The sequence below is a fragment of the Augochlora pura genome, chromosome 4 (assembly GCF_028453695.1).
Source record: "Augochlora pura isolate Apur16 chromosome 4, APUR_v2.2.1, whole genome shotgun sequence".
NCBI lineage: Eukaryota > Metazoa > Arthropoda > Insecta > Hymenoptera > Halictidae > Augochlora > Augochlora pura.
The window spans coordinates 17,609,677-17,630,294 of record NC_135775.1 but is presented as its reverse complement, the minus strand read 5'-3'; the positions used below and the strand labels follow the sequence as shown (position 1 = coordinate 17,630,294).

At 39.0% G+C, this 20,618-nt stretch overlaps 2 protein-coding genes across 2 annotated transcripts; one reads left to right on the top strand and one right to left on the bottom strand.

Annotated features, from left to right (window-relative positions):
- Nucleotides 1-929: 929 nt before the first annotated feature.
- On the top strand, nt 930-6,240 carry LOC144468455 (uncharacterized). Its single transcript, XM_078177920.1, has 2 exons — nt 930-2,626; nt 4,271-6,240. The coding sequence occupies exons 1-2, from the start codon at nt 1,057-1,059 to the stop codon at nt 5,974-5,976; spliced, it is 3,276 nt and encodes a 1,091-aa protein (XP_078034046.1). The 5' UTR covers nt 930-1,056; the 3' UTR covers nt 5,977-6,240.
- Nucleotides 6,241-14,111: 7,871 nt separating this feature from the next.
- Nucleotides 14,112-20,386, bottom strand: LOC144468454 (uncharacterized). Its single transcript, XM_078177919.1, has 2 exons — nt 18,625-20,386; nt 14,112-16,195 (listed from the first exon to the last, which is right to left on the bottom strand). The coding sequence occupies exons 1-2, from the start codon at nt 20,181-20,183 to the stop codon at nt 14,611-14,613; spliced, it is 3,144 nt and encodes a 1,047-aa protein (XP_078034045.1). The 5' UTR covers nt 20,184-20,386; the 3' UTR covers nt 14,112-14,610.
- Between the last annotated feature and the right edge of the window lie 232 nt (nt 20,387-20,618).

Genomic DNA, 20,618 nt, shown 5'->3' with positions numbered 1-20,618 from the left:
CTATGAAAGTTGTTTTTTAAATTTTCGTTACATGTTCACATGAAACAATTAAAAAACATGAATTCTATTATTTCTTTTATCTAATAGACTAATCTTTCCTCTTATCTAAAAGAAAACAAATCGTTTAGGAAAGTTCCAAAAGAGTTATTACGTTTTAAATGGTTTACGAACACTTTTGTGGACAACTGTAGTTAATGTGCCATACTAGATATCGTCTGGTGTTAGTGAAACTTCACCGAAGTACTTCCAGATATAACTCCTAGATAATTCTATACACTGGAACGTGTTGATATCTTGACCTACATGTCACTATAATTTTTAAGAAATATCGCGGTAAAAAAGATCGATAAGCAGAAACGAGTAAAATATAATGCTGTTCAGAGTAATGATCTTGACAATTCAAGCTGAATGATATAGGTGAGATGATTAGTATGTGCATGGTTTTAGCAGCGTTTCCCACTTTACATAATTAACATTTGAACGATATGACTCCGATCCATTTAGAACCAAAGTGTTCATATTTCTATTTAACTATCCAGTTTATGGAAATACTAATGTGTATCTATCGAGAGTGTACCATAAAAAATAATATTTAAAAACTGATAAATAATATTATAAATGATGCTAAGCATACTCGATCATATTTCCATCAAAATGGTCTATCATTCGCGTTTTCACTAGAGACTAAAATGTCTAATCGACTAGTGTTTATTTCTGCGTCATTTGCAATAGCGTCTATCGTTATAATCCACAGGAGCATACTGTAACGGATCGCGGTATCTACGCTGCAGATAAATAAGTCTGACGATATTCTGAGAAAATTTCCACAAGTACCGCTATCTATGAGTATCATGACCAAATAGAGTTATAAAACAGTGAGTCGAATGTGCGGGAGATATTCTGCTCTTCTCATTGGAACAGTGGGGCAATGAAGCACTGCAAGCCGCTCCTGGAAAGTATCAACTATCTACGTACGGCAACTGTTCGTCGACGCCAGTCTTTCCTGTAACGCAGTGCTTACAACATTGCATCGGTCAGTGCATTCACTTAACCGGGATGGATGCTCTGACGGTTCTACTAGCTCTCGCGGCTGTGGCCGTAGCCGTCTATTACTACGCCTTCAAGGGCTTCAACTATTTTAAGGAACATGGCATCGACCATATTAAGCCCATGCCATTATTCGGGAACATGGGACTGTTCGTTTTCCGACAAAAGTCGTTGTCAGATATACTGAAGAGGACCTACTACCTTAACCCTGACGCAAAGTACGTCGGCTTCTATGAATTCTCCCAGCCGATTATCGTGCTGCGAGACGTGGACCTCATCAAAAATATCGCAGTCAAGAACCTGGAGTCGTTCGCGGAACATCGACCTTTCATATCAGCCGAACTGAATCCTCTGTTCGCGGACATGCTGTTTGTCTTGGGCGGCAACGAATGGAAGGACGTAAGGGCCCAAATGACACCCATGTTCACGTCCAGCAAGATCAGGGCCATGTTCATACTGATGACGCAGGTGGCGTCGCGTTTCGCGGACTACCTGACCAAGCTGCCGGAAAAAGAGCGAAGCGAGCTGGAGCTGAAGAGCGTGATAACGAAGTACACGAACGATGTGATCGCCAGCTGCGTGTTCGGCCTTGACGTCGACACGATCAAAGACCCGGACAACGCTCTCTACGTGAACGGGAAGAAGGCGACGAACTTCAACGGTTTTCTGACAGGCATCAAGTTCGTCTTGCAGAGGAACATGACCTCGGTCGCGAAGTTCTTAAACCTCAGACTCATCGAAGAGGACACCGAGGCCTTCTTCGAGAACACAATCAAGGACAACATGAGGTACAGGGAGGAGAAGGGAATATACCGGCCGGACATGCTTCAGCATCTGCTGGACGTCCAGAAAAACAACAAGACTGAGAAACCGTTCACTACCAAAAGCGTGATCAGCAACGCATTTAGTTTCTACTTCGGCGGATACGATAGCGTCGCGAGTCAGGTCTGTCTGATTATACATAATTTGCTAGCAAACCCAGAATGTCTGACGAGAGTGCAGGAGGAGATTGACGAGGTGCTCGAGAGGACGAAGGGACAGGTGACTTACGATGATATAAGAAGTATGGAGTATTTGGATGCGGCGGTGAACGAAGCGCTGAGACTTCATCCGGTAGCTATTTTTTTAGATAGACAGTGCTCACAGGATTTCGAACTGCCACCAGCTGTACCCGGTGGCAAACCGTTCACTGTCAAAAAGGGAACGAACTTGTGGATTCCAAGTCACGCGATTCAAACCGATCCCAATTATTTCGACAATCCTGATCAGTTCGATCCGGAGCGATTCCTTCAGGATGGTAAAAGGATCCTGGGCTCCGGGACGTACATGCCGTTCGGAATAGGGCCGAGGATATGTATCGGATTGAGGTTTGCGTTGACCGAGATGAAAGTGTTGATTTTCTACATACTCGCTCGTTGCGATGTAAAGCCTTGCTCGAAAACGCAGATACCGTTAAAAATGTCTGTAAACGTGCTTACCATTGGGGCCCAAGATGGATATTGGATGAATATTCAGCCCCGGAAGAATTGTAATCAATACGTTGATAATCTGGTTCCTAATGGGACGTGTGACGTTGGTTGTCAGTAAGATGACGACCTCGCCTCTGTGTCTGCTGTGTGTAATAGCCTATCGTTTTATCCATTCGAAGTAGATCATCGTACTGTAAAGAATGCGTCTCATGCAGTGTGTGGTACATAGGTGAACATAAACTAATTTCATATCGTTAGAATCGCTGGTATACTAAAAACAGCTATCCTTGAAGGTCGGTTGTCCGAGTCCTGCAATAACTAAAATTTTGTGTAACACTTACATGCTTATAGTTTCATTTTTATTTAAATGTAAAATGCTTATCAGAATTTTATAATTTCATTTCTTACACTTATGCGAGGCGAATACTTTGTGAAACTCTTAAGAAAGGTATTTAATTTTGATTACTTGAATTTCATAAATTGAGTAATTTTCATGAAAATATTTACAAACAATTCGCACGATTCGTTGAAAAATACGTAAATGTGTGAACAGACTACTCTATTTACATTGACATAATCAAGCGCTTCATAGAGACATATTGCGTAAATAAATGGTGCGAACAATGTTAGGAATATGTGTAAATTTTCATAGGATAGTAAATCTTTTTGAGTCATGAATGTTTAAGATGTATGATTAAAGATGTCTGATAACAGACAGTTGACATACACTAGTATACGAAAAGGATGGTAGTCGAAATAAAATTTAATTATAACATCGATTGTGTTATCATTATTTACCTAATGAGAGACGTCAATAAGAGAAATGTGTAACTGCGCGTTGCGTGGATATTCTTATCATTACCTAATATAGCCATGAATGTAGAAAACGCCGCTTCTCTTGCAGATTGATTACTTATCGGACAAATCTTCAAGTCCTTTTATGGCAAGGTGTGTGACTCATAATCTGGTAAGTGGGAGGGATGCGGCGAACGACTGATACCTCTTGACTCTCGTGTCGTTTCACTTGTGGCTAGAGGCGATTATTTAAAGCTCCCAATCACATTTATACAACAGTTTTATCATTGTTTTAATAACAATCGGCACGTATAGTAAAAAAAATAAATATTTAAAATAAAAGAGTTCATAGTGAACATTAATATATGTGTGCATACATTAATAGCATACATTATTTTCTTTTTTCCTCACAATAGTTTTATTATTTCTCTGCTTTTTAATTAACTTTTGTTAACTTCTTGCATGCTTTCACACTTATTTCACCTTGTATAAACAATGAACAAAACAAATTGCGAAGAATGTAAAGGATTTTATGTTACGGCCATCTTATTTTATTACGTTTTTAGGCTGTGTCAACATGTTACGCAATGAATTAGCAATCATTAAATAAATAACAGCGTCTCTCATGAAAATACGCCATCTCAAACAATCTCCAGTTGCAATTTCTCTAGAAGCTTAGAAATTATTCTATTCTCCACTTTAAGGGGTTATTTAAAAATTATATAGCAGCAGAAAAATGTTCTCTATCTATTTCTTCCCGACTTCCGACAGAACGGCGACAGAAACATTGCAACAAGTTGCGACATCTAATTCGTAGATAAGTTCGATAACAAGTTCTCTATGATAACTTTAGCAATTGTAGATTGCCCCAACGGAGCCTACAGTGAAAACCGCTGTCAATAAACTCCATTTACAGTCGAATTTGTCGGAGATAGAGCGATCTGCTGATAGGAGATGAGTGGGGATATCGAATCATTATAAGCCGATCTCGGAAAGTAGGAATTACCTGTGCCTACCGTTTCACCGAAACCAGTCTTTCATCCGACGAAGTGCTATCAACATCGGTCTGAGAGTTACTTTCACTGTAATGGACGCTGTGTCGGTCCTACTAGCTCTCGGCGCTGTGCTGATAGCCGTCTACTACTACACCTTCAGGGGTTTGAACTATTTTAAAAAACATGGCATCGATCATGTCAAGCCGACGCCAATTCTCGGGAACATCGGGCAGTTCGTTTTGAAGCAGAAGCCATTGGCGGACGTAATAAAGGATGTCTACTACCATAACCCCGACGCCAAGTACGTCGGCTTCTATGAATTCTCCCACCCGATTATCATTCTGCGAGACGTGGACCTCATTAAGAATGTCACGATCAAGAACTTGGAGTCGTTCGCGGAACACCGAGCATTCATACTACCGGATCTGAATCCTGTGCTGGACAACATGTTGTTCGTCTTGGGCGGCAACGAGTGGAAGGACGTACGGAACCAGCTGACGCCTATTTTCACTTCCAGCAAGATCAAGGCTATGTTCATACTGATGACGCAGGTAGCGTCGCGTTTCGCGGACTACCTGACCAAGCTGCCGGAGAAAGAGCGAAGCGAACTGGAGCTGAAGAACTTCATAACGAAATACACGAACGACGTGATCGCCAGCTGCGCGTTCGGCCTTAATATAGACACGATCAAAGATCCCGAGAACGCTATCTTCGTGGAAGGAAAGAAGGCAACAAACTTCAATGGTTTTCTGGCGGGCATCAAGTTCACTATACAGAGAAGCGCCCCGCTGCTAGCAAGACTGTTCAAAATCAGAATGATCGCGAAGGATACCGAGGATTTCTTCGAGAACACAATCAAGGACAACATGAAGTACAGGGAGGAGAAGGGTATTTACCGACCGGACATGCTTCAGCATTTGCTGGACGTCCAGAAGAACAACAAGACCGAGAAACCGTTCAGCTCCCAGAGCGTGGTCAGCAACGCGTTCAGCTTCTTCTTCGGCGGATACGACGGCGTCGCTAATCAGGCCAGTTGGATTATATATAACTTGCTAGCGAACCCTGAACATCTTGCGAGATTGCAGGAGGAGGTTGACGAGGTTGTTGAAAGCACGAAGGGACAGCTAACGTACGATGCTATAGCAGGTATGGATTACATGGACGCGGTGGTGAACGAGGCGCTGAGGCTCCATCCAGTAGCTACTGTATTGGACAGGCAGTGCTCGCAGGATTTCGAACTGCCACCAGCTGTACCCGGTGGCAAACCGTTCACTGTCAAAAAGGGAATGAACTTGTGGATTCCAAGCCACGCGATTCAAACCGATCCCAAGTACTTCGATAATCCCGATCAGTTCGATCCGGACCGATTTGTTCAAGATGGCAAAAGGATTATGGGCTCAGGAACATACATGCCGTTCGGAATAGGGCCCAGGATGTGCATCGGCAACAGATTCGCGTTGATGGAGATGAAGGTGTTGATTTTCTACATACTCGCTCGTTGCGATGTAAAGCCTTGCTCGAAAACAGAGATACCGTTGAAATTGTCCACGAACGTGTTCGGCAATGTTGCGAGAAACGGATACTGGATGAATATTCAGCCACGAAAGAATTGTAGCCAATACGCTGATAATCTGATACCTAATGGTACGTGTAATGCAGAATGCCAGTAAGCTGACGCGCTTAACGGCTGCATCTGTCGGTCCGAATAACCTGTCGATATTTTCACGCGAAGCAAATAATTGTATTGTAAAGAATGCGTATCTTCTGTCGGCAAGAAAATCACGCGCCCTATGTAATTTGAATGCGGTGCGTAAATAGACGTAAACGACCCTGTATCCTCTTTTTGAGAGACGATGTCGCTTTTTATCGTCGGACCGTCGGCTTTATTAGAGTTTTTCACTCTTGCATTTTAATAAATCTATTAGCAACTCTTGTTTTCCTTCCGTTTTATTTTCAGTTAGATACGTGATGCAATATTTCCCTGTTCAGGTTGGTGAAACTGCTATGGTTTTGGCTTGTTTTTCGGCATAGTTAACTTTACATATATCGAATAAAACGTATTAAGTATGCTTGTATCTTTATTTTATTTATTTTTTAATAAAATAATTTAATATGTCTTGTACGTATGGATGTGAAGGCAATTATGCTCGAAATCAAGATCTCGAAATTTCATTCTTCTGCACTTATACATTAACAGGTGAACATTTTTTGAAACTCATAAGAATCATCAAATAGTATTTTTCTAGTCATTTTCAAAAAGATTTGTTAACAAAAGAATAATGCGAAAAAGATAGACTCTTATTTTTGTTGAGATAACTAAGCGTTTCTTCTTTATGGAGATACATTACGTGCAAAGAATAGAATTGATATTAGAAGTAAATGTAAATTTACATATACAAGTAAACGCTTTTGGAATATGAACGTTTAGAAAGTATAATTAATACTGCCTGGTAGAAGACACTCGCAAACAAGTAGTATTCGAAAGCGAAGTAAGTTTAAATAAAATTTTTCAATGCCGATCAAGTTGCATAACTTCATCGAAGACATTGCAAATATCCACTAAACGTTTTGAAAGCACTATTATGTTCAGAGGAAGTAGTAGAGAGTGTTTGCATCATGTCAGAAATCGGTTTTGACGGCTGTTGTAGCATCAATTGATTTACACGTTCCAGAAACCTTGCTTTGTCTAAACTCATTGTTAATATCAAAGTGTACAGTCCTCGCCCCTTATTCTAGGAACGTACTACATTGATCTTCAAAGATGTTAATAAGAGGATTATACATTATTCATAGTATTCATTAACATGAATGTAAATTACGTAATTGGTATACAATGAATCTCACATTCATTTGCACGTTTGAAAAATAACAATCGAGCATTTATGCAACTTCTGTTTGTTTAAATTTTCCTTTTGCGTTCATCTGCAATCGGTGTTATATAATGCGGTGGCAATATTTATTTTTCTAGATTTAGAGTAAACGTAAAGAAAAGAATTTATTGACAATAAATTACTTCCAAGTTGCATAATAATAGAACAATAAATGGAGATTGATTTTTTAGTCGCAGTTTTACATTACTTATAAAAAGAAAAAACATATAGATCCTGTGTACATAAAATAAGATTTTCTACTTTCATCGAGATGATTGATTATTAATTTAACTTTTGTTCTATCAACTGAGTGTTAATACTTGCAATGTTATCAGAAATTCTTTTTCTCAATCTGTTGAATGATTAAATAATTATAGTTCTGCTTATAAAAGTATAAAATTTTTATTTAACGATACTATTCAAAGTAACAATTTTTTTAGAAGCAATAAATATGCAATTAAGAGAAATCCCGGAATTAACCGTAAAGAAAACACTTTACAAGGTATATAGCATTGTTTCATAATTTTACTGCACAACCATTTATTTAATTATTGAAGCGTTGATATATTCACTCGAAATGTTATTCGTCACTAATAGTATCTTACGGCGTGTGCACATAATATCTTCAAAAGATGCTGATATTGGTATCAACGAAGTTAAACTGTAATAGTTTATGCATTAATACGTATATATTAATAAATATAACGTGCGCTTCTATATTAAAGTAGGATTCACGGTAGCTTAAAATTATACAGTTTAGAAAATAGTGTTCGTGATTACTTTCTGACTACTTGATAATGATGACCCTTGATAGTGTGCTCCTGAAAATTATGTACAAGGAGGCACCAGGTGATTCAAAAACACAAGATAAATATAAAACAATTTCTTTGGTTAGGAATTAAAGTTTTCGAGAAAATCGACATTGCCAGAAAAATTACATTTCAGGCATATTATCCACAAAGATAAACTATACTTATATACTTGAATACTGAGGGATTAATTGATACCTACCGGTTGTTGCATTTCTTTTTTCGGTTAATACCATACATTTCATATTTATCGAAATTATGGGAAGACATGTAACATTAATCGATGTTTATCGCAACAATTTTGTCGAACTAGAAACTGTATGTATACCTGCGATGATCTATGACAGTAGGGTTCCTTAAAGAATCTGATCCGAGAAAGGATAAAAACAAATAGACACTAAGACCTGCTTTCCCTTCTATCCGTCTGTTCGCACCTCTTTCCGTTAACACGACAAGACAATACACAGCAGGGATCTACCCTCGCGATCTTCAGTTCATTAATTCTGACCAAAACCCTCTCTTCATGCTCCTCCTTCGATCGCTAACCTACGTTCAACCACTCGAGCAACCCTTACCGGTGGCGGTGAGTGAATTACATTAAAGAGGGTGGTTTTATCGGGTCAACTTGCCAGATATTTCCTGGAGCACCTAAGGGTTGTTCGCTCGGGGAAAAAAGGGACTTTTTCGCAGCCGCGAGAGAAAGTTCGACGATAATCTGCATTCACACAGATTCCTCTCGCTATCTGAGAACGCGTTCAGGATAATTGAAAAAACATCCTCCTCGATTTATATCGGGTTTCAGTGTTCGCGTAAGTACGTACTAGAAGAAGTTACACCAAATCTTTTGTATACTTTTTGCATTGTTCTAACATGAGATTATGAAGGCGAAGCAAGCATACGTTGAATTCTGATTATGTGCGGTGCAACAAAAATGTTCGGACGAAGCGGAATGACAGTTTTAGAACTGGATATTTTTTTTGCTATTAGAGGGAACAGTTTAACCGTATGGAATTCGAGATTTTAACTGTGCTAATCAATGTAGCTGTGAAAGAAATCGTAGCGTAAGATAATAAATAGTATCAATGTTTTATAACCATAAAAATTCCCGTCATGTTCAATAATATTTACTTAAACTAATTCATTTTACTTCACATAGATATAGAGTTATAGCTAGACAGAGATATAGTGATAATATCTTCTTCAATAGACGCTTCCCAAAAACTGCAAGGAAATAACAGAAATGTTGTTGAACTTCTGAGCATTCTTTTCATTCTTCATATTTACGATCCTATTTGTTAATCAACGTATTTAGTTCGCTGTTTCTCGAACACGTTGTATGATTGTGAGGCTACCGTATGTAATTATGTAACACGGAAGCATTCAGCGTCGTGCTCACAGATTCCCGGAACTTGTGACATCATTATCAGCAAAACATGTCAATATTCATGCCAGACTAAATCATCTTGTATATTTCATTCAAGAGAAAATTGTAAACAATGACAGCATTGTTTATGAAGTATCTGAAAACGTCACTTCGCGTTATCAAGCACGTAGCTCGATAAGACAACAAATTGAATTGAAATTGCTTAGTTGTTACGCTGCACTATGCACTGTGAAAAATATATTAAGTAAATATTATTGAGAACTATCGCGATAATACAACATTAGTGCATTAAAAGAAATGTTTAGTGTCTTCCTTCTTCCAAAGCAGTGAACCGCAAAAGTTTAGCGCACATTTAAACCATAGCCACCTAGACTGAGAAAATACTATGCGCATGACATCAAATTCGATGCATCATATACAGGGTGTCCCAAAAATATTCGCATCAAATGGAATGGAAAATTCCTGAGATTATTCAAGATCATTTTTTCCTTAACGCAAATACTATCTGCGGCTTTTTAAATGAGTTATTAATCAAAAAGTAACTAACGTAAAGCGAGATCATCTGGTAAAAGTCAGCGAGGTACCGAGCCAAATTATGGTTGCGACACCAGGAGGATACCATTCATAATTTAAAAAAAAATGTGATAATTTTAAAAAATAATAATTTTAGAATGTCTGAAAAGTATTCTGTAATTTTTCGGATCCAAATAATTAATGCGGCAGCCATTTTAATTTTCTGGTATGTACCATACTTTGCGTGTACTAAATGAAAACTTTGCACGATGTGTACAGTAAAAACTAACAATTAATAATCTCGTTAAAGTTCGCAGAAAATACTTTAGTTTGTATAATTCCGTAGCCGAACAAAATTAACCGATCTGATCTGCAATGTTATTTTAGAAATAAGAACAGCGTCATGCTACAATCAAAGGTAATTGCTTCCCGTTAATAACTCGTTAACGAAGCCGCGGAGAAGATTACTTCACTCGACCTCAGAAATCGTATCTCTCAAAGGCTTACAACAGTTTTAGGACACCCTATACGCTGCTTCCAATAACAATAGTAAACACACGATGCAATAAACACATTTTTTTATCAATGCACGACCGTGAATCGATAAGAATGGCTGGCTATCCAATAACAAGTACTACGTTGTTTATTTCACTATACCACTACAGCTCAACACGATGTACAGTAGCTTACGAAAGTTTACGAACTCTCTAACACTGTTAATACTCTTTCATCCTTCTTGACAATGAATGTAAACACCGGTACATTCTCAAACTTTATTAGCATAATGTTAAGACTTCCTCCTGTAACCATGCTTATAAAATTAGTTCAAATAATTTGGTTTAATATACACTCTTGCGTTCATGAAAATGTTCAAATAACGTTTGCATACTTTCGCGAGCTACTGTATTTGCAGCGGCGTTGAAAAGGCGCAAAGCCACGCACGTGAACGTCACCTGTAATTATGCGCGACGGAATGTTAGCGTCTGTTTGCGTGTTCTTTGACCAGTTCAGCGTGTTTGACGGCTATATCCATCACGGAGATGTGGCAGAATTTTGTGTCATGACGACTATATCCGTCACACGTTAAATTTCGTTACAATTTGATATTTAAATTGTAATTCTGGCGAAAACTAAATTATATTCGTCAATTTTAATGTTTTAAATGTTTAGAGATCAAGACGAAATGAAACAAATCGAAGTATGTTTTTGGTTGATTGAAATTTTCAAAATCTTCCAAATTTATTACTTAATGAAAGTGGTCGAGTTGTAAAACTACATTATAACCAAAATTTGACAAGCATGGTATAGTAAAAACTGATTTTTATTCGACTGCAAGGTTGCAGTTCGAAGACTGTTGTAAAATTTTCATTGAAGCGCGCGAAGACCACGTGAGAAACGAACATTGAACCAAAAATGGCTGAGCCACGCAAATGTTAAACAAATAGTAAAAAATATTATTCTCGGAAAAATGGAACTGTAATTATTGTCAATATTGCAATTATTAACAATTAATGTTATAATTGCACCGTAACAACGAGTCGGACACATGACAAAAGCATTATACATGTAGGATCTTACCTTTTGGAAACAGTAGTTGCAATACCGCATTATGTAATAAAAAATAAAAAGCTTTACTGAAAAATTATATGTGATATAACAATGGTATAATTGATGAAATGAACTGGAGAAATGCAAATGTTCGAATCCACGCAGCGACTGAACACGGCCGACGCAATTCTTCACGCACCGTCTGTGCTTATCTTGACATTATCTTTCTTTTGCGCAGCCACGCGCGTCTCTGCTCGAGAAGCCTACTAATAGGCTTTTTTCTCAACAGTACTTATAGCTGGGCGGCCTATCAATAGGCTTCTCAGTCGCAGTCTTTTTCGGCGGCGCGCAATGCTTTAGAGGCAAAATTCGTAACTCGTTAATATGGTTTTAAAAAGAATATGAAAATACATTAATTGAGGAAAAGAATTATTTGCTAAATAAACACTATGTTGATAATTTTTATCGTTACAATTAATTGTTGCTGGTGAATTATTGATGCAAATATCCTTCTACAACTCTATTCAAAACTCCTTACAAACTATACAAGATTTATAGTTAGATGAACTTGAGGAGTTAAATAAGAGCATCGAGATTTTATGACGTGTCACTTCATTGTTATACTAAATATACTATATTAGAGTTATTATAAATGTAGGTTTCGATAAGAGTAAATAACTTTGTTCTTTCTGTCTTTGAGCTGTTTAAAAGCCACTCTTCAAAACTTTTTCTGTATCAAAATAGATGATCAGGGCAAAATTATAACAAATAAGACATTAAATTTTTCTGCTAAAAAATAAACAGAATAAAAGATTTAAAAAGTTACTATGTCTTCTTCGAAAAATAATATGCATAGCATTGACCTCCACCATCGTACGCTATAATTTTAAATTAAAAAACAATGATCAACTAATTGTGATCATAGAAAGCGAATTACCGGACCAACATGCAACGCGGCATTCATTTTCTCGGAAATATTCCTCCACGGTTCTGTATCAAAATATTCAGACTGTAGGCGCCATTGCCGCGTCATGTCATACCCAGTGACAATATTTGAACGGACCGAGACCCCTGACTAGAAACAGCGGGATAGCGTTTCAGGCTTAAAACTTGTCAGACTACATCGACAGCTCTCGCGTGGCCTTCAAAGAGCACAGCCGGCGCGTCGCAATTCGCGGTCCGTAATCGTCTTTACGGCTCCATCGGAGGAATGCCCCCGGTAGATCTGGGTCAATTGCATGAAAGCGCCTTTGCCCAAAGCGATCGCGCCGCGAGTTTATTCAGGGAAAACTGATTCGCCCCACGGTCCATTCGCGGGGCGCCATACGAATGAGGAACCCGCGGCGCTGGCCGCTCATTAAGGCAACATTCACAAGGTCGTATCACGTCTTTGACACCGGGCCGATCACGTACCGGAATACATTATACGACTGTTATACATTGCGCAACGCCGGGATACGTGCCGGTCATGTAGAGAAGGTCGATCCATTCAGGAGATTGTAATTGAGATGGACGCGTAACAGGCGTCCATTACTGCCGTCGGAACTCGGAAAATGGTAATTCTTTTTTTCTCTCGCCCATTTTTTTTTTTTGCTCGTTTCGCCGGTCGGCCTGGCAGTGCGGTTTGCGTTGAACGACCATCGCCGCCGGTGATTTTTGAGTAGCTTCGATTATCTCGATGCTCCCCCGACCAATTCAATCCTTCCGCTTTGCCCGCTGTTAATGTCTCCGGAAACATTTATTATCTATTCCCTTTCGACCGAACGTACCTTTTCGTAGTTACATCGAATGACCCGAATTCTTTGTTTTAAACGTCAGTCCGATTATTTTGTTAAAGAATAAACAATATGGTTTTTAGCTTTAAATTGGTAATAATTAGAGGACTATTTGAAAACGATGTTATTCCAACTTCTTGAAATAGTGTTCTGTGGATCTCGGCTGTCATCTGTTGATATTTAAAGTTCGTAAAAATGTCAGTTTTTCATTCGTTTCAACCGAACACGGAGCTTATAAAATCTTAAAAGAAAAAATTATTTGCAAGAGCAAAAATTTTATGTAATAATATCAGTGGAATAATGTAGAAAGTATGTTTTTGCTCGTTTAACTGAAAAGTCTAGATTGAGGTCATACAGCAATATCTTCATTTTATAATCAGTAATTTGTACCTAATCTAATTCCTTAGCATTGTCATTGAAATAGATATAAGATAATAATTGTTTTCGCCTAAACTATGAATTAATCGCTGCTCTTATCAAACGAATTACCGCCTGAACAGTTATTCTCAGAATTGCTATCGATAAAATGTGTTCCATTATTGCTTCAATAATCCACATAGCAACTTCTGTATTACGACGATACGCGATGGAGTACAATTACATTTCTTTAGTATTTAATTATCGTTTTGTAGTAATGTAGATTAAATTAAATCATCGCATCGAATATTTGTTTCGGGAGAAGAGAAAATATAATATACTCAAACAGTCAAAAAATTAATATCGGTTACATTTTGATTAAAAAAAATTAAAAGAATGTTTATTTACCAAACTAGCAAATTTCACAAATTTAATCATGACAAGTGATGCTATTCTTTACGTTACGTATATTAAGTGCATCGTTGTAGTACTTACCTTGAAATCATCTCGCAGTTACGTACATGCAGATTAGTAAATTACGTCCAGATCTCTAGATTGTACGACTTTATTTTTATTCGTTAATCTCGCTTCTGCGTTTCTGAAATGTAATTTGATATTTCTAATCGACGAAAAGCATATTTACATAACTGGTAACAATATCCATACAAGTTTCCATCATTAACATCATCGAATCTCATAAACATACTTGTAAATACCACAGCATTCAAACATCACAGAGTATACGATTAAAAGAATCAAATAATAACGTACTTGCTCCTCGTAAAGTATAAGAATAAAAAAATAAAACAATATAATTCCTGTGAAAACTTCACCGTTCGCAGGCGGGGACGATTCATCATGAATCGCCGTAAGAGTTAAGATGTTATTTTCAATCCGACATTCATCCATCGAACTATTATTCGTAATATTAATGGAGTATCATCAATCGATAAGTAATAAGAAGATACCACTCATTAGATACCCTGGTAAATTGAAACACAGTCATTGACCTAAATACACAAACATAGAAAATCATTATTCACAAAACCTAACGGACAGCGCTGCCATTGCTCACAGAGCTGACAAGAACAGGTGCGGCGATTTTCCTCGGCGCAATGTCAAACCAAAATCCATCTTTCGCCGTCATTTGGAAACCTTTCCTGCTGAGTTCCATCGGGATAGTGGTTTTAGAGTTGGGCGTCAAATCGCAGCGAGCGAACAAGTTGAACAACAGAACCTTGGTCTCCAAAAGCGCGAACCTGTTGCCGATGCACATCCTCGGACCCAAACCGAAGCTCAAGAACAATCCCGAATTTAAAATCTTCTTCGGATCGTCTATGAACCTCTCCGGCATGAACTTGGTCGGTTCCTCAAAGTACTGAGAATCGTACTGGATCCCATAGATCGGAATCCAAAGGTACTGGCCCTTCTCCACAACGTGCGGTTTCAAGCCGGGCAACGCAGGCGGCAGCTCGAACGATTTCGTGCAGGCTCTGTCAACGGCAACTACAACCGGGTACATCCTCAGAGCCTCGTTTATAATCGCGTCTAAATACTTCATGTCGTTGACCGCCTCGTAAGTCACCTCGCCGTTGCTTTTCTCTAATACGTCGTCGATCTCCTCCTGTAACCTCCTCTGGATCTCCGGGTTGACACCCACCTCGTAGGCAGCGAAGCACATCAAGGTCGAGGTGCTCTCGAATCCGCCAAAGAAGAAAATGAACGCTTGCGCGGTCATGTCCTCTATCGTCAGTTCTTTACCAGGCCCCAGCTTGCCCCTGGTCTCCATCATTAACTGTATCATATCTGGGCGCACGATGCGCTTCTCGTCCCTGACCTTGATGGTTGTCGCTACCAAGTCCTGGAAGAATCCAGCGATCACCGGATCGACCAGCTTGACGCCGAATAGTTTGCAAAACCAGGGAGCGCTGCGTACCAGGAAGAACTTGATGGATTGCCACCTGCCAAAGCCGGTAGCCTCTCTGCCGTATACGTAGAACTTGTTTTTACGGTCGGTCATAGAGTCGACGTTCACGCCGAAGGCACAAGTGGCGATCACGTCGTTCGTGTACCTGGTGAAAGTGTCCTTTAGCTCCAGGGATTTGCCTTCTTTCGGTATCGCGTCGAAGAAGTCTCCGTATCTAGTTGCGCACTCTATCATCAACTTGTACATCGCCTTCATCTTGCTAGATGTGAACGCGGGGCTCAGCAGGTTTCGCACCTCCTTCCATCGTTCTCCTTGAAGAGCGAACAGATTCTTGCTGAATAGGGGCTCGGACGAGTCGGATTGCATGGTCCTGTGGTTCAGGAAGTGCTCGAAGTTCTTCACCGTGACGGATTTGATCAACTCCGGGTCGCGAATCATGACCACCGGCGTGAGAAAGTCGAAGAAGCCCACGTACTTCGCGTCGGGATGCGTCTTGTACAGAACGTTAACCTGCTCGGCGAACGTTATCTTCTGGCACATCGCTCTCCACAAACTGCCGATGATAGGGTAGAAGTGCGTCTCCGGGATCCCGCGATCACGGAAGAAATTGTACACACTCTTTAGATAGTAATATATCGCCGCACCGACAGCGGCCAGCGCAAAAATCACCGACCACGTATCCATAGTGGCGACCCTCTCACTTCGTCTTCACTTCGACCGTTTTTGTATCCGCGCGCTTCCCGCCACTGACTTTCCGTACTAACTACTATCGCGATACAATTCGCCTGATCAAGTCGCGGCCGTTTGCGCGAGTGTGTTTACAGTTAGCTCGGAGACCCGCTTGCGGACCGGGACTGTAATGATAACCTCGAGAACGCTGGCAAACCAGCTGCTGCGTACTCCGGAACGCGACTGTCATCATTCACCGCCTCGCGTGCCTTTTATCGCGTCTCCCCGCGAATTTGCAATCGCCTGTACGTGTTGCATATAGTGGGACGGCCTTTCCGAACGGAGAACGATAATTCTGTTCGCTTCGTTTCCTCCCATTTCGACGTCACTGTCTTTAATTCGTGAGTCAATTTCACGAGGTGTTTATCGCGAAGCGGAGGTGGTGGGAAAAATCATCTGCTGCGTATTGGAACGAACGAATTAGATAGAATTTATTCGACGGATTTTTCTGCTTCACAGTAGTAAGAAAGCAGAACGAATTTACACATGTTACAACTTACTGTACTATACGATACATTCTGTGCATTGCATCAGATTCTACAGTAAAATTTATATTTTCATGTTAGTTAGAGAAATATATCAGTTTTCGTCAAAATCATTAGTTATCAATATTTAGATTTATTAAAGTCGTGACGATCTGTTAATTTCATAATTTCTAACTACAAACTTTTAACAATGTCATTTAATCTCGATATATACTCAATATAAAAATTTCTCAATACGTAATAGAAAATTTCAATATATACTCTGCTCAATTACAAATCTATATTAATCACTATATTTTCAAGATAGCTTCAAATTAGAAAGCTATGAAACAGAATGTAAATCAATGTAATTTAAACGACTTAATTTACAGTGACTACTAATTACAAATTCAGAAAATTTTGTTTATGCTTCCTGAAGAATTGTTGAAAAAGCTGAAGTATTTTGCACTTCTTTTGAAAAAGTACCTCACCTGCTGAATATATATTTTATTATATTTAAAAAGGAAAAATCGAAGCATCGTATTATAATGTAATTGTCTCTATCTCAAAATAATCACAGTTAACTATTAAACAAATTTTAATGTTGTATATTATATACGTGGAAATAATAACGTGCGCAATTACTCTCTGTTAAGCCTGTTACTAGTGATGAATTAGTATACCTCTTTAATGAATAGAATATTGCGGGTTACTCTATTCCATCCTATAAAAGCACATATCGTTACTGATTAATTATTATTATCTTCCACTGTATCCAATATTTACCTGAATTATGATTACCAGTTAAAAATATTAACATGTACAATTAAATTGATACTTTGGATAATAGTATGTATAAATTAGTTCTAGATGAGATGTTCTTGTTCAAGGAAGTATTTCTCTGACAATGTTAGCGATTTTGTTGACATGTGCATTCTACGAAATCCGGAAAGGATGTTGCTTATTAGAGGTTGCGAAAATGACGTGCAATTAAATAAAGATATGAAGTATACACGATGTATGTATTATGCTTAGACACTCACGAATGGTTGGGAAAAATAGCTACACGTTATGCTGTAACAGTTTGATTTCTTGGAAATAAAAGAGGGGATTGAACAATTTCCCAAACCAAGCTAAAAGAGGAAAGAAACACTTCGTTTAAATAAATCGTCACGTTTATGAAATAACTTGACGTAAATACAGTTGACTCAAATATTATTCTTAATAAAATAATTGAACATCTTGTTATAACAATTTTAATATCAAATTATTACAATAGAACTCAAATTTATTACATGCGATTTATACTAAATATAGTCATAAGAATTATAATACAATGTTACGTATAAAAGATAATATTTTAAAGTAAAAATATTTCTGTAAAACATCTGTACAATTGTGGTATAAAAACGAACATCTTGCATCAGTCAAATAGTCAATATTAATAGAAATACAAATGATAAAATATGTCAAGAATCTTGTTTTCTCAGTCATTGAAATAAAATAATTAAATCATAACACTTTATATTATTTTCTACAGAATATTCTAAACTAAAGCATTATAATAATTTCACCGCACTTACGAATAGATTATTCAATTAGATTACAACCTTCACGTATTTGTTATAACACACAAGAACTTGAAAACTTATTTATATTCAGTATATAAATCTTCATTTTTGAAACAACCAAAAATAAAAATATATTACCTTTTGAAATGCCACATGGAACAAACTGATAAACAGAAAAATATAATTGCTTTGGAAGTTCGTATAGTTACATACATAATAGTAATTAATTAGCAGCAGCACTATTCAACAATCAGTTACAATTGACTCGCAAATACATCGGTACGCAATCGTCATAATCTACGTAAAAAAACATAGTATAAAATTTGTCAAAGTACATAATTATTATATTTCAAGGAATAAGATTGTTCTAATTAACAACACTCCCATTGGAAACAGAGGTTGCAGGAGAAGAGACAGTAACTTTCCTTGGCTCGATATCGAACCAAAATCCACCTTCCGATGTCATCTGAAACCCTTTCTTGCTCAGCTTAATCGGAATGGTAGTTTTTGAATTGGGTTTTAAAGTGCAACGAGCGAACAAGTTGAACAATAGAACTTTGGTCTCCAGAAGCGCAAACCTATTGCCAATGCACATCCTCGGACCCACCCCAAAACTCAAAAATGTTCCCGAATTCAAAATCTTCTTTGGATCATCGAGAAATCGTTCGGGCATGAACTTGTCCGGATTCTCGAAGTATTGAGGATCGTGCTGAACACCATAGATCGGAATGGACACCGCAAAGTCCTTCTCAATCAAAAATGGCTCCAAGCCTGGCAACGCCGGTGGCAGCTCGAACGATTTTGTACAAAGTCTGTCAGTTACAACTAATGCAGGATACATCCTAAGAGCTTCGTTTATAACAGCATCGAGATACTTCATGTCGTTGATAGCCTCGTAAGTCGCCTCGCCATTGTTATTCTCCAATACTTCGTCGATCTCCTCCTGCAAGCTCTTCTGGATCTCCGGGTTAATACCAATCTCGTGCGCAGCGAAGCACATCAAGACCGACGTGCTCTCGAAACCACCAAGGAAGAAAACGAACGCTTGAGCGGTCATGTCGTCTATCGTGAGTTCTTTGCCAGGTCCCAACTTGCCCCTAGTGTCCATCATCAGCTGTATCATATCCGGTCGCACGATACCTTGCTCGTCCCTGGTTTTGATCGTAGTCGCTACCAAGTCCTTGAAGAATTTGCTGATTGTCGGATCGAAGATTTTTATGCCGGACAATTTACTCAGCCGGGGAGACATGCGTGCAAGGAACATTTTGATTATCTGCCATGTGCCGAACTTCATAGCAGTTCTACCATAGATGTAGAACTGGTTGTCGCGGTCGACTATCGAGTCCACGTTTACACCGAAAGCGCACGTGCCGATCACGTCGTTGGTGTACCTGGTCAAGGCTTCCTTCAACTCTATAGTCCTGGCATTCTCTGGTAGCGTCGCAAAATAATTTCCGTATCTGTTTGCACATTCGCGCATCAGCTTGAACATCGCCTTCATCTTGCTGGACGTAAATGCAGGGCTGAGCAATGTTCGTATTTCTTTCCATCGTTCTCCCTTCAGGGCAAGCAGATTATTGGCGAACAGGGGCTCTTCCGGGTCCGCTATGAACATCCTGTGGTCCTGAAAATGGTCGAAGTTCTTCACCAGAATGGATTTCATCAGCTCCACGTCGCGTATCATGATCGCCGGTTTAAAAATGTCGTAAGTACCTATGTACTTCGCGTCTGGGTGTGTTCTATATATCTTCAATACCAGCTCTGCCATTGTCATCCTTTGAAATATCATTTTCATCATGTTTGTCAATGAACTTTCGACTTGCGGGATCCCGCGGTCACGAAAATAACTGAACACGCGTTTCAGGTAATAATAGAGAGCCGCGACGCTTACAACGCATAGCGCCAAGGTCACCGACCACGTGTCTATCATGGCGTCGGCAATGGTTTACTGGATCCTTTCGTTTTATCTACTCACTGCTAATCACTGGCTTTCTACGTAATCTATTACAGCCATAGAGCCAGCGTTATCAAATTGCAGTCGCTTTATTTCAATGATTTTTGTAACAGCTGGGTGTGAGTAATTCTGTAGACACTATTCACCAGCGAGCTAACCGCTGGATGTTCCAACGCACAACTGGCGTTATTGGTTTATTTCGCGATGCTTTTATCTTGTGTCTCCGCAGAGCGCAACGCAGGTCGTGTCTTTCTTGCGCGTCAAGGTTCGGTTGTCTCTCTCGGTTGCTTCTTGTCGCTCCGATATCGTTTACTTTGTCTTCATTGAATTTGTCGGTGCTACTCATGCTACTTATGTTTGATAATAATTTCAATGTCTTAACATTGAGATGAGATGTGCTAATGGCAGCTG